At 32.1% G+C, this 15,416-nt stretch overlaps 1 protein-coding gene across 12 annotated transcripts in view; it reads right to left on the bottom strand.

Moving 5' to 3' along the window:
* The window catches only part of LOC126870022 (MAP kinase-activating death domain protein), a 43,610-nt gene that overhangs the window by 7,319 nt on the left and 20,875 nt on the right, over window positions 1-15,416 (bottom strand). For 7 of the 12 annotated variants that reach the window (XM_050627326.1, XM_050627331.1, XM_050627333.1 and 4 more), the window contains 9 exons: window positions 14,670-14,810; window positions 12,947-13,091; window positions 12,649-12,778; window positions 12,341-12,557; window positions 11,542-11,814; window positions 9,937-10,116; window positions 6,252-6,260; window positions 642-714; window positions 347-393 (listed from right to left, as the gene is read on the bottom strand). In XM_050627326.1, coding sequence (XP_050483283.1) covers window positions 347-393; window positions 642-714; window positions 6,252-6,260; window positions 9,937-10,116; window positions 11,542-11,814; window positions 12,341-12,557; window positions 12,649-12,778; window positions 12,947-13,091; window positions 14,670-14,810 — 1,215 coding nt within the window. The other 5 variants (XM_050627336.1, XM_050627337.1, XM_050627328.1 and 2 more) reach the window with 5 other exon arrangements.

Raw genomic sequence — 15,416 nt, 5'->3', positions numbered from 1 at the left:
AAAAAAGAACAAAATCTAAAATAAGCAACGGAGAATTACATGTGGAAAACGAAAAATAAAAAAATGGTAATTAAACCTTCATGCATTGTCGTTTTCGGGGTCGGCTTGAACCTCAGACGAGAGTTCATATAACGTAAAGGCAACGGAGAATATCCTGTGGATGCAGTGGCACAGTTCATTGGTCTGTTACATAATATACAAAAGAAAATATTTTAAAATATTTAATCATTACGATGAATAATATGATAAGAGAATACTAGATGTACGGGAGATACATATATAGTAACAAGCAATTACAGAAAAATTATTTAAAAAAACTCGTATCATTAGAACTTAATCTACTTACCATTTGAGACTTATATTTACGTTGAATTACTTGTCTAGTTTTAGGATCTGAAAAGTAAAAAATATCAACATTAAAAGTTCGAAATTGAAGGGGAATATTAAAAAATTTATTAACAAAAAATATAACAAATATACTTTTATATAGGAGTATACGATAAGAAAAATCCTATACTCCTATATATAATCTTTTATATAAAAGTGGTATAAAACAATATTCTTTTTATATAAAACTATTTTGTAAATCTTTTAGAATAATTATTTCCTTTTTTATATTTTCTTTATAAGAAGTTACTCACTGAATTCTTCCAATACAAAGATCCCATCCTTCTGAGTAAAGCACTTGCGGATATGATCGAGTCTTACAAAAAACTGCAAATAATACGATCGTCTTGCATTAGTCGAGATCGGAAACGAAATAATTTCGCGGTCTACTCTTACATGCACACTTGTGATTGGATCCTCTATGGCTTTATATGCCCCGGACAATATAAAACCGTGTGTGCCAACAACATTTCGGAAAAAAAGGCGTGAAAAACTCGTTCGAGTAAAATAATGCTCAATTCGATAATGGGATAAAGCTCTGAATCGTCGATTGTCTTGTACTATCATATCGGCTAATATGCATCACAGTGCATCTTTTTAAGCAGGTCTTTTCGGGCAAAGAAATTTCTCTCCAATCTTTATTTTGCATTTTAGTTTCGGGAAAATTTTTGGAGGATACCGCTTCGTTTTATCTTTGACAAAAATGTTTAATTATAGTCTATTCTATTTCTAAAAAAATGTCCGAAATTATTATAGCTTATTTCCCTTCCAAAGAAATTTCCAATGATTTTTCTTTCTTACTTTGGGAAGAAAATTAGAGGAATTTGAAAAATGTATAATAGCATTCTATTTTAATTTCCAAAGATATTTTATCCTACTCTTCCAAAAATTTTCATTCTCCTGGACTCTGAATTATACTTTTCTTCTTTTCATTTCATTTATTTCTTTTTATCCTGTTGCAATTTTTAGGAATTTCCGATTTTCTTTGTTGTATCGTATTAACTATTCGATTTACAGAGATATTTCTTCCCCAACGGTACCAAACTTCATTGTTCCATCCATCAACAATGAAACTTGGCACTGTCTTAATCTGAATCTTTCTTTATTCCTTTTATCTCAATTCCGTACATCATTAAACACACATCAAAGAGAAAAGTTTACGGTACAAGTAAACTGTTCAAGTACGCTCTTTTAAAACAATGGTTCTCGTTAGCTCCTTTCTGTCACCGAACTTTTCTCCGAACATAAGTGTCTCGATAAGTCTACTTGTGTGACTGGTTTCAAATGAACCATCTTTGGAACTCATGCACGTTCAGGTATACTCGAATCAAAATTTTTCTATAAAATCGTTCAATTTTTTATTCGTATTTAGATAGAAAGAAATACTATTCTTGTAACTCGTTTTAAATTTCTAGAAAGATTTTCTTTCATATTTGCTCAGCAATAAATTCTGCAAAATAAGACGTCGACACAGATTTCTTTCACGTACCAAATATTCTAACGAGTACTATACTTTCGATAATGTGTATTCTACGCATTTTAGTTTCTTGAAATTTCCCATAAACTCGCAATGATTCACGATCTATCGATCATTTTAGAAAACACATATTAATTCAATTACTCGTCATTATACTATATCAATTTAAAAGTTTCTCGTTCTTTTCAAAAACGTTCTCCTCTTCTTCGAAACGTATTTCTTACGGAACTCTTTCTGATTCGTGTATAACAAAAACGATCGTATCGACTAGCATGCAGGGATTAACTAGCACGATAAAGCTGCACACACCATGCATCATTTTCTCCGCTAATTAAAAGCCAAGTCATCCATTTAGCGGCTCGAGTTCGATAAAGGAAGCGGGCCTGAAAAAGCTGGATAATCGCGAGTATTGGCCGCGGCTGGTCGCATTTCCTACTGCAACAAGGCGCACAAAAGAAGCGAGATTACATTGGGTGAACAGTGAAAAAACGTTTCAAAACTTTGAAGCAGAAATATCACATAGAGCAGCGTCTAATTAATCGTACAGCGAATTTTTAATATTTTTTGTAAAAAATATTTCTTTTTTTCTTTTAAGAAGTTCAGCGGCAGGCAGGCAACTCTGGAGATGGCCTAAACTTATCAAAAAATGTATAAATGTCATCGAGATTGCTCGGCGTCGATAAATCTGCTATATATGTGCAATTGGTATTGGTATATCTAAAATGCACGAGATATTGGGATTTGGCCCGGTTGATTCTTCCTTTTTTTTTTTTTTATTTTTGGGTTCTTTTTTTTTTGTTCAATGATGCACAGTTAGGATGCGATCGATCAATAGATCGATCGGTCAGAGTGATCGCGAGTGATGGTGTTTAGAAGGGTAGTTTTATTGTGTCTGAGATCCACAGGATCGAAACATCGTGTACAGCGGTAGCATGCTGTAGAACAGTGCTTTTCAAACTTATTATATCGTTATATAATTTCTTCGGTATAAGCGTTGACTAAAGTCAATAATAAATACATATACGCAATCACTGTTATACTCGCGACGGTTATGTACGATGTATTAATACAAAATATATTCCATACAATGGACAAGCGTTGTACTGGAGAACCCAGTTTTCAAAAATTCTATAATTTAGTAGAAAATAGAGAAAACGGAACATCTGTCATGTTTGACGATGTTAATAACTTCGAATCTTTATTATAATCATGTTTTAATGACCTCTGTATTTTTATTGTATTCTAAGAATATTATTTAGTGTATCTTGCGGTAAGGAGTTTATTATATTCGGAAGAATATCAAAGAAGTCTGTAGATTACAAAAATAATCGAATAAGTTTTGCTTACAAAGTTGAATATTCTGTATTTTATCTCTGTTGATTTAAAATATTTTTGAAAAATTATCGAGTAGATTGGCACATCTGCAAAGACTTGCGGATTAATGGAAAAGCTTTACTCGTTTTGATTTTTTGTTTATATAGGGTGTTAAGAAATTGAGAAATAAATTGATTACTAGTGTTATCGAAGTTTAAAGAACACTGTTATAGATGTATGTATGTAATGATGTGTGTATGTGTATGGAGGTCGAAGAAGGTGTTGTGTCGGGCTATTTTCGAGTTGCTTTTCTCACGAATTGTGATAATTTCATTCATCAAATCAGACATCACTATATAGCACGATACCATTGCTCTACTACATAACTGGCAACGTGAGAGTGGTTTTAATAGATGGTTCTGCAAAAGCGGGCGACTTTTTTCTATCGTACATATATCGAGAACTACTCATTCATGCAGTGCATTCAAATTTCCCTAGAGACGTACATAAACATTCATCTCTATTATTCGTCCCTAACGAAAAGTAGCCTTTCGATTAAAAAAGAAAACAAATGATGATACGTAATTTCAACGATAACTGTCCTGTTGATAATGTTTTATGTTATTCCCTTTCTTTCTTTTCTCTGTTAATAGTTGTGTCTGTCACCCGGTTTTGCGCGAAAATTAAAAAATCCATAAAAAATAAATTTTTTGGCACTACGAGTATTACTACATGATTTTGTTACTATAATAGTTCAACATATGCTTCTACGGCCGTACTCCGAAATTTTTTTATTACTTGTTTAGAATGTGTTTTCATAGGTGGGTACGAAATGAATTTTTGAAATCGAGTTGCGATTTTTCACTTTCGATTATATAATTATATTTTATAATTAATGTTTTACTTCTGATACTTTATCATTTCTTTGCTTTGTTATTTACTACACACCCTATTTATTTATTCATTTTGTGAATTATATAATTTGAATATTCGTCTACATAATACTTGAAAATATAAATATTTACTGCTGTCAATTATAATTATCGCAGCAATAACTGTATCAAATGTAATAAACTAAAAATACTTCTGCAAATATCTGGAACAGTTTAAAGTGCAATAAGTTCCTCATTCATTATCAGTTTCTTCGGAGGCGTGAAAAATATCATACGACTTTAATTTACGAGGATTAAATAAATAAATTAATAAATTAAGGAAATACGCATATCCGTATAGAATGTAGATAATGTTTAATTACCACAGATTGACCTTGAGGTTGACGCAACACGATTTCAAAAGCACTTCACGGATCCCCTTCTCAGAACCTAATTATCATTATTATGCTCCAACTACGCGTTTATTGAATTAATACACCGCCACGATCGTTTCCCTCTTCTTCTTCTGATTTATCATCGCCAATACCAGTAGCAAGGTCCTCTTACACAATGATTTACTAATTAAGAGTATTAATGGATTGACAAATGGCTAGTCTTATTAGATGTTGGAGTTTTGTCATACAAGCAGATCCTTTTCAATTTTATAACTTTATGATCTTGCAATTTTCCAATTTATTTGTAATTTATAAAATTCCGTTTTGCAATTCTGTTTGGTTTATCGTTAAACTTCTTACTGTTATGCAAGAGAATTTATTAATAACGTTAATTTGTATCATTTCACTACTAATAATTAGTTAAATGAAATGTACCAGAAATCGTATAAATTCGTTCCTCTTGTCTATACTTCGGTAAATTTCGATATACACGATGTACCACAATTTATGGCAAAAGTGGGATACTGAATATTCTATGATTCAATTTTAATCAAAATTTCAGAATAACATTTTATCATACGAAGCTTCCGGAAAATATTATTGTCAAAATCAATGGAGACATATCACATAATTACTATGTTACTAAAAATTATTAGTATCATGTGCATTCCTTTCATTCGAGACAATAATATCACACTATATACAAAAACTATTATAACTGTTGTATATAAAAAGAGATATGCAATTAACAATGTATATTGCCGAATTAATTTTGAATATAATTTTGCCTAGAAAAGGTGAAGCTTTATAAGAAAAATTTATTTTATCATTTAGATCTATTTTGAATCATAGTAACGTCGGTACCACATTTGTACCACAATTTTCAATTCATTCTGAATGCATTTACATGAATGCAAAACATACTGGCGCATAGAGAACAAATACTGGATGGCTTTAATATACGGAGTGTCCCATGACATATGGGACAAGACGTAGAAGGCTATATGGTGAAAAATAATATACATAATATGTATGTATATATATAGTTGCATTGAGTGCACCAAAACATTGCTCTACAGGTTGCACTAAACACTACTCACAAATAATATTCTCATCTAAGGACAATCTGGTTGGACTCAAATATTGAAATGCAGCAGACACTGTTCTGCATAATTCTGTATATTGTATACATTTATATAGATATATAAATTATGAAACTTATATAAATATATAAACACATATCGTATACATATGTATGCTTTATAGATAATATATATCATATAGGGAACATATAAATATATAAGTATGTATATATATGTACTTTCTATGTGTAATATATATACATACATAGATGTGTGTATGTCACAGCTAACACCGATCGATGGGAGGAAAACAGTAAGGTAGACAGAGCAAATCAGTTAAATTTAAATGCATTGGTTAAGAGTGTAGTAATAGTAATAGTAATAGTAGTAGTAGTAGTATAGTAAGTAGTAGTAGTAGTAGTAGTAGTAGTAGTAGTAGTAGTACCAGTAGTAGTAGTAGTAGTAGTAGTAGTAGTAGTAGTAGTAGTAGTACTAGTAGTAGTAGTAGTAGTAGTAGTAGTAGTAGTAGTAGTAGTAGTAGTAGTAGTACTAGTAGTAGTAGGTAGGTAGTAGTAAGTAGTAGATAATAGTATATATGGTTAATAATAATAATACGGCTAAAAGTAATGGTGAGATAAAGAAGCATTTCCGGAACACGGCCAACACTGATTATAATTAATATACTGAGTTCATATAACAAACAGTGATTTAATTTGATTAGTACCTCGAAATCCTGTGTATGCCCAGCCCAGGGGCAATGTCGACGGACAGGACAAGAAAACAGAAAACAGAAAAACAGAAAATTAAATTTCTGCCAACAATCAATTAATTATAATAGAGTCCACTCAATTAGAATATTAAAAAAGTTGATTATTATCTCAGGGCTCAGTTGTATACGATGATAATACAGCTATGAGATTATTACCTAATACGTCATGGCCAATTTTTAAAAAAATCAGCGGTGATTGTTCATTGTTCAAGGACCATCTCAAAAGTTCCCCAAGCTGAGGAAAGTCTATCGATGATCATTCACATACTTCATGTGTACTAATTTCCGAAATATCATTATCGAGATGCGATCATTGACGAACGTTTCATCATATTTGCGTTACACTTTCCTCCTTTGCAATTAAATTCTTTTGATATATCGTAAACAATCGTTATAATTATTTTTTTCTTTATTATAATTGATTATCCATTAACTCTTTGTTGTTTTTATTAATTTATTCGTTCTTCTTTTTCCTTTCCCGTTTATTGCGAATAGACTTTCCTCACGTATGACCACGACAAATAATGATAGAAAAAAAAACAAATCGTTAGACTTAATAGAGAAAAATATAATGGCATCCAACATTCAATACAAATTATGATAGATGTATATATATATAAGAATAGTATATATATATATATATATATATAATCAAAGACAAGTTTCTATAGATTTTTTAACCCTTATCACCTATATGAATGTATATGTATGATAAATGTATATATAATATGATTATAATACAGATAAAAGAGAGACTGCAGCTGCACATCGAGCTCCATGCAAGAAAACACTGATTAACGCTTGAACGAAAATATTACCCAACAAAATGACCGATAATTTATATATACGTGTAAATATGTTGTATATATATCAAAGTACCCCTGTCAGTATGTAAAATACAATTACCACATAATAAATGTTAAATACCCAAGTGTATATATAAATATATATAGAAATAAACAGATATAATGTATAATAAATATCAATATAATATTCAGTGAGATAGATAGAATATCATGATAACCAGAGTGTCAGGGGCTGCTCGTCCTGTGTGAAGAATTATTTTCTTTGCTTTTTTACGATTTTCTTTTTTAATAACGTGTATGAGTATGTTATCGTATGAATATATGATTAATTAGTAGGTTTTTGTTATTTTCAACCCTTTGTACTCCACTGGTGTCGATATAGCGATATTCATAATGGGAACGTTGGTTCTTAAATTACTCTCACCGATAAAATATGGAAAAGGGAAGAGATATTATACTTCCTTTCGAAATTTATGATTTCGGATAATTTTACTGTAAAAATGTTCAGTTTGCTATGTTTTATGATTATAATAGGCAAAATTTCGGAGTGCAAAGGGTCAACGCATTGCCGACCACGTGAATTATGCTTGACTATAATATAGTCACTATATGATGGTTATCACGCGATACTATCTTCGAATTCACATGTTAACAATTATGAGATTCATAACAAAGGTAGATCTTGTCAAATCTTTCGACCTTTTAAATAATCTACCATCGTAATCATTAGAAATGGGATTCAATAAATGACGGAGCCAATACTATAAAATATGATCTAACATAAATGAAATACAACAGATCTAACAGAAGTAATACATGTACTTAATGCTTATGATTTGTTATGGGATGAAAAATCTTTTAATGTATTAAAACAATCTTTGTCAAAATTATATTTCACCAGAATAGCCTTTATGTCTTTGTTTTATGTCTTTAAACGATTTATGCCAAGAATATTGATATTTCTAATATTCCATTGTTTGCTCTTCTAATCTGCCTTTTTAATAATTCATAATTTAGTTGAAGATGTAATTATTTTGCGATACCTTGAGTAATACTATAATTTCGTGTGAATATCACGTTTAAAATAATTGAGATCTATTGGACTAATGAAAAACAATGAAAAATTAAATTCTATCGAGCCAATAAAAAGTCAAAGTTCCTAATATATCTTCTTGCTCATCTCGAGAAATATAAATGTTGACAAGATTACCTTTTTTCATGAATCCTACCGATTCATCTAGGTTAACTTTATTATTTATCATGTCGTTAAACGAAATGAGAGATTTCCTCGATTGGTCGGCAATGTGTCAATAATATCTGGATTAATTGAACTAAATCAACATCTTGATCTTCCCTCTGCTCTTCCATCATCGCATCGGTCCCATTCGTCCCCCTCGTGTGCATGTGTCTCGTATGTGTGACATTTGTCTCGTGTTTCGAACTATAGCAGCCTGAAAAAAGATTCTAATTTCCCCTTTCATATAATTACATATTACAATACAATGTAAGTATTATTCTCGTTCCTGCGACGAGGAAGGATTCGTGAGAGAAAAAGTTTCTGAATCGAAAGGGAGATTTCTCTTTAGGCGGTCAGAGCTTCGTGTGATCCTATTTTGATCGTCGTACACCTCACAAACTCATACATAAGAGTCGGTAAAGATATAATAATACGTACAGATACAAAATTAAGCAGATCGTGGTGGCTAGCAATGGGAGATAATATTGAGTGGTCCTTGCATCAATGCAATAAAACGGAAGAAAGGAACGAAAAAGTAATACACAGAGAGAAGATTCAATAATATCGGAAGAGTATAAAGAATAAAAGGGGCTTGAGGGGTGGTTCTGGGATGGAGCTTCTGTGGTTTGCTCCCCTAACATTCGCCTCGATTCAATTCTTTCATTTTCTGAAGGAACTAATCTCTTTGACTACCGATTCTTTTTCGACATTAATTGAGAAGCTTTTTGAAAAAAAGGGTCTATAACATAATACATAGGTGACGATTTTACTTTTAGATAAGACATAAATTTCATGTTGTAAAAATGTTTGAAATGTTCGAATATTAATACAAGTTATTGTAGGTGGGTTTTAATCCTTGGAAATTTAAGTATGACATGAAATTTATTTTTAATGAAAATAAAGTTATTCGTAAGAATATGGGAGATTCTCTAGATAAAAAGGTCATTTTATTGAAGAAATCGTTAGTCCAAACGACGAGTTAAGAAATCTTATAATCAATATATTGATCGAAACACGTTAAAAACATTATCAAAAATTCGAACTAGACCCACTATTTTACCTTACGAACCCGGACTTTTCTAGAAAGCTTCCCAATTCTACCTTCGCTCAATAGAACGAAATTTCTCTTTTACTAATTCTACGAAATTGAATCGAGGCAATTTAACAAACTAACCCCCGTAAAAAATTCTCAGACTGCATATGTATTTTTCGGTCGCTGAAATAAATACATGATTATACTTTGTGTTGGAACATATTATAGTCGAGACAGTAACATGGCCAAAAAAAGACATGACATCGTATATAGTCAAAAAACAGTAGTGGATATAAGTAAAAAAGTTCGCTATAGATAATAAAGGGACGGATATAATATAGTAGTATAATATACCCAATAGAATGGTGGAAAACTTTGGATGCGTTTTCAACATTACATGAACAATTGGACAATGTATAAAGAAAAGATAGATAGATAGAGATAGAGATAGGAAAACAGGTGTTTGCAACAACCGGTTAAAAGTTCGAAGATTCCATTCTTCTTGCAGTTTCGGTTTGAAACGAATGAACACGCTTGGTGCACGCTTTTGGGTGCGAATCATACCTTGCTATTCGCGAAGAGGAGACCCACGCCCTCCATGCAAACCTGAAGAAGCCCACCCTCGCCGGTGCGCATGTCCTGAACTGGAAACTCGCCGCCGAGTTCGATATCCAAGTTCATTCCACGGCCACGGGCTGCTGCCTTTTCCATTGCATCCTTTATGCAGTAGTATAGGTCCTTGCACTAAAAATTGATTGTTTCATTAATTTATTTATCTAGAACTCAATTTTTTCACATTCTTTTGCACATTTAGCGAATTTTTCTGAAAAATTTTGTTTTCTAAGTGATTAAAAGTTAGATACAGAGAGGAAAATGTAACTTTCTTTTATTATTTTCCTTTATTACTACTATTATGAATATTTATTATATCATGGATTTAATTAATTGAGTGGTTAGTTTCATAATGTAATCGAAAGGTGTATGAGACAAACCACTTCGAATTTTTGAATATACTAATATATCTAATATACGTAATATATCTTCTGGATATATTACTTGTATCATAACAATAGATGGATTTGTAAAGCTTAATTACATATACATCCTAGTTAACAATCAGGCGTGTACACATCCATGATATAATTTCCATGCTTCTGCGAAAATAAAGTGACCATGAAAGATGATTAAGATCGTTATTTGAGTAGCTATCTCCTTAGGTATCTGTGATACCAGAAAGTATCCTAATATTTATGAACAGAAATGCATAAGCAATATGAATCGCGTGTTAGTTACAAGAGTGATCACGCGTTAAATCCATTACACGCTTTATTTTGTTGTTTATTGGAGACAAATGGGGTCTGTAAAGGTCATCGTTAACAAAAGAGACCTATAACGAAGTATTAAACTATTAAAGGGTCCTCGATTTAGAAGGAATTAGCTATGGATCAATTACAAAATGAGTTTGGTCACACAGTGAATGAACACTTATTTAACAATCCTCAATTTGTAGGAAACATTATAAATGATTTAATTATAGAATAATGATATTGATATACATAGGAATAAAATATTTATATTTATATATGGAATCAAAATTTCCTATTATATAGCGATATAAGAATATTTATTTCTACATAGTAAACATGTTTGATCCTACGAATTTTATTTTATTTTTGTATTATTGTATGTATACGTAACGACACAGGAATCAAAGGACGACGCGAGTCGAGAGCGACTCATGCTGTTGTTTTGCCTCAGGACATTGACTCTGCTTTGACGCAGAAATGTAATGATAAACAAACTCCGGGCAAAACAGTGTTGCCGCTACATGCAACCCTCGAATGAAGACGAATTCAAATTTTCACACAGTACACACGGTACATATGGAGTATCTAACAGTATTTAGAGTATCTCCGAGTATCTTACGAATCTTTATCGAATTAACGAGTATTTACCCCCCGCGATTTTATTTTGCTATTTATACTTTGCACTAACGACTCACGTATAAGGCTGTACATTAATTTATTATTTTAAATATATTCGACGGTTTCAACAACGAGCAATCTCGTCCTTTAAACCTCACGTACTAACTATCCTCTACATATATTCTGTAAATTAAAAAATGAATTGAAATTTTTCTTTGAATTTGTAACATTGTACACTGCGTACCTTTTTAGTATAATACTTATGCAGCTGAGTTTGCCCGCCATTTCGCTGCCAAAGGCACAATACTTTGTTCTTCGGACTGTAAGTCATATTCACCAAACGCTCATACCACCATCGCTCCACGATCACGCCGTTCACAGATCTCAGGACAAGTCCATCGTGGCGTACCTCGAGAAATCGTAGATCACCTTCTGCATCGATTCCAGCGTGCACGGTGAAAGATTGACGATGCATTTGTCTGGATGTCAGAGGCTTCAAATCTATATCGTTCCCATACTGAAACGTGAAACACCATTTAGCTGGAATTTTCTTACGCTTCGGGAAATTTATAGAATTTTTTCACATTGTACATTTTTCGAATTCTTCGACATCAGGATTTAATCTCGCAGAATTTTATTTAAAGCTTTGTAGATTACTCTTCGATATTGTTAGAATTTGTAAGAGATTTGTAAATTGTAAGAGATTTTCAGCTGTTTAATGTCCTTGAAAATGTTTCAAGATTTTAATGATTTTTTCGAATGTTTCAGTACCTTAGAAAAATTTTAGAATTTTCCAGTACTCTAAGAAGTCCTCGAGTTTGTTTATTACTTTAAGAAAATTCTTTTTCTTCTTCCAGTGATTTAAAAAATTCTCAGCGTTTTGCAATACTTCAAAAAATCTTTAGAACATTCTAATATCCTATGAAATCTTTGAAATTTTGTCCATCGTTCTAGGCAATATTTCAAATTCTTTGGTATTCTAGAGAATTTTTAGAATTTCTAATAATTTACTATACAACTAGGAAAATGGATATTCGACTTACGAGATTGTGTATTTGGTCGAGAAGTTGATTGAGCTCCTGACTGTAGATCAGACCAATATGACTCTTTCCCAATAGCCTCCTTACTTTCCGTTTCACTTCGTCCTTATTCACGTTCAGCATCACTAAAATCGCCGTCAAATTGTGCAACAGGGTGCACAGCAGTCTATCCTCGTCATGCTCCAGTCGTTTCTTTTCGCTCTCGCTCAAATTCTTATACCTGAATGTGAACCCAAAATGAAACGTTTATATTTTGCTGGAAAACGTTCCATCCGAAATCTTTATCTATCATCTTTATTGCAGGAGCTAACCTTTCCATCATTTCTCTAGGACCTTGATCCATGCCGATCATGTCTCTCTCTTGAGACACTGCGTCCAAAAAGGCATCCTCCCAAAATTGCATCTGGTCCCAAAGCGACGATCTTTCTTTACCCAGTAAACCTGTATAGTCAATTTTATTAAAGAAAATACAGCAAACAATATTGATAGATTGAGGGTAAACTTTGCAATAAGAGATATCTAAATAGAGATTCATATTTACCTATTTATTTAATACTTATTTATTTAATACTTATTTATCTAATACTGACAGGTTTAGTGATACCGTACCTTCGAATAAATAAGTTCTTGCAGCTTCTGGACTAGGAGCAGCCATGGTTGGTACCAAGCTTCCTCCATGGTACCGGAAACCGGTGCTCAAGGAAGACTTGCTCGACCAAACACTTCCCGTTCGTTGCTTCGGTTGTCTTGAAAACTGAAATCATGATGTAATGTAAGAATTTCTAAACGGTTTCTCCAAAGCTTATTATTCGTTGTTTGTCAAATCGATAAAGGCTGTCGACCTTTGTCTAGAGTTTTCCCAAATAGGTAAGCTTGATTATTCCTATCTACGATTAAAGGGAAGCTTCAAAGGATCATACAATAGAAAACTACGCGAATTTTAATATCTCAGTGCAATGACACTACTGTAACAAGGAGTATTTTCAAGCGATGAAGTGTTATACATGTTAATCTTGTATTTTACTTAAATGGCCGCTTAATTTGACGCACAACGAATTAGACATTCTTTAAGAATTGTTTTTAGGAAAATTGTAAAATTTTTTGTATATTCAGTAAGATATTTTTATACTACAAGACAATTTTTGTCAGGTACGTACAAAGTGTATAAATAAAGAAACATAGACACACACACAACTCAATTTGTTAACATTCTTCTTCTATAAAGTATATATACATAATTAATTCCCTTTAGTAGAAAAGGTAATTAATTTAGAATATTAATTTAATAGAAAGAGTAGAAAGTAGTAGAATACTTCTCCGCCAAAAAATTTTCAAAGAATGCCTAATTTTCATCAAACACAACTTTCTTAACTATAGAAAGCTAATCGTGTGTTTCATCGTGTACTAACAGCAATTACAAAAGCTTCATCTTTTCATTAGTGCAAACGCTAATCTAGTGATTGTAGATGCAGAACATGCTGTTCACTACCGTTCTCTTTAACTAATCTTAACTTTATCTTCTTTTCAAATGATCCATTGTAATTCAATGTTTCGCAAACTTTGACAAAATGCAAGTATTGCACAAGCTCTGCGTTCTTTTTCCATCGACTCTCAACTAGAATTATGTACGAACTCTATATATTAAACTATAAAACTTTCTTAGCTACATATTTTACATACAGAGTGTGACACAAATTAATTGCCACGATGATTGAACTCGTTCGGATAATTTAGCAAAGAAATATTTCAAACCAAAGTTCATTGATATTAAATGAAAAATTTTATGGGTACACAAAAAAGAGTATCTTTGACTCGTAAAAAGAAACCGAAGTTATGTTACGTTGATCTTTGTTTTATCTAAGAATATTCGTTTTGTCTAGACAACATTCTTCTGGAGGGAAGATCATTGAGAATGACCATTTCTCAAAAATTAATTATTATTTTCTTAAAACTAACTAAACGTTTCTTTAAAGTAACTAACAACACAACAATTTGGCCAATCAATGATTTTATGTAATGTAGACTGTGAATAAAGAGAAAATGAGATTTTAGTCGCAGCGTTGAATTATATTTAGATTAAAATCAACAAATTTTCATTTGAAGTACTCTTTTTATTATACTATCAAAACTGGCTCAAATATTATCATGGTGATTAATTGATGTCACACCTTATATGTACACTACATGTAATATAGAGGCTTGTTGTCGCATAAGTTCATAGGTCGTTCATCTGGATAAACCTGGTTCAGTTTTGCTAACAACTATTTTAAAATATTCTATGTTAATTAGCATATTAAAAAAAAAAGAAAAGACTAATTAGTGATCAATTTACATTGCCTTGTTCGACCTCGCTATCAGAGACAGTGCTTCGGAAAGACGCCTGGTGCGCTTGCCGAAAAGCAGGATTAGTGATTATGCTACCTCCGTCTGTGGATAAAGCTTCGCTGCTTCCTGTTCCACCTCCCCGCCCACTCTAAAAACACATGACGCCTCTATATAGCACACTTACTACTTGCAACTTTTTTTTTCTTTCTCTTATCTTAATTTCTGTTTTATTTATTATTAACAATTGCGAATCAATTTAAAAGATTTACGGACTTTTCAATCTCGCGACAATTCCGAATATTAAATTTGTATATTAACTGTTGGAGGAAAAATATAGTATTTTATTACTGTTTATGCGAAATGTTAGGTGTATAAAGAATTTTCATAAGTTTTATTTGGTCTGATATTCATGTATTATATAGTTCTGAATTATTTCCCGTAGTGCGCTGTGTTCCTCTAAGCTCGTGGATTAGTATAATATTACTGATCACTATTCTTGGGCAATACTTATCGTTTGACAATATTACGTATAACAATCTCTCGTGCAATTATGTGTACCTGTGTATTTAACGGAAACAACACCCATTTGTCCATCGTAGGGAGATAATATATAGGAAGTTTTAATTTTGTAGCGGCACGCGAGCAGGACAAATTCAAATCCTGTTGTTGTTTTGTTTCGGAGTATCATGACCATTAGGTCACAGGTATTGCAAGGAGTAATGAACTCCGAGCAAAACAATGTCGCCGCTACTTT

This window comes from Bombus huntii, chromosome 10 (assembly GCF_024542735.1).
Source record: "Bombus huntii isolate Logan2020A chromosome 10, iyBomHunt1.1, whole genome shotgun sequence".
Taxonomy (NCBI): domain Eukaryota; kingdom Metazoa; phylum Arthropoda; class Insecta; order Hymenoptera; family Apidae; genus Bombus; species Bombus huntii.
This window is presented reverse-complemented; position numbering and strand designations above follow the sequence as displayed.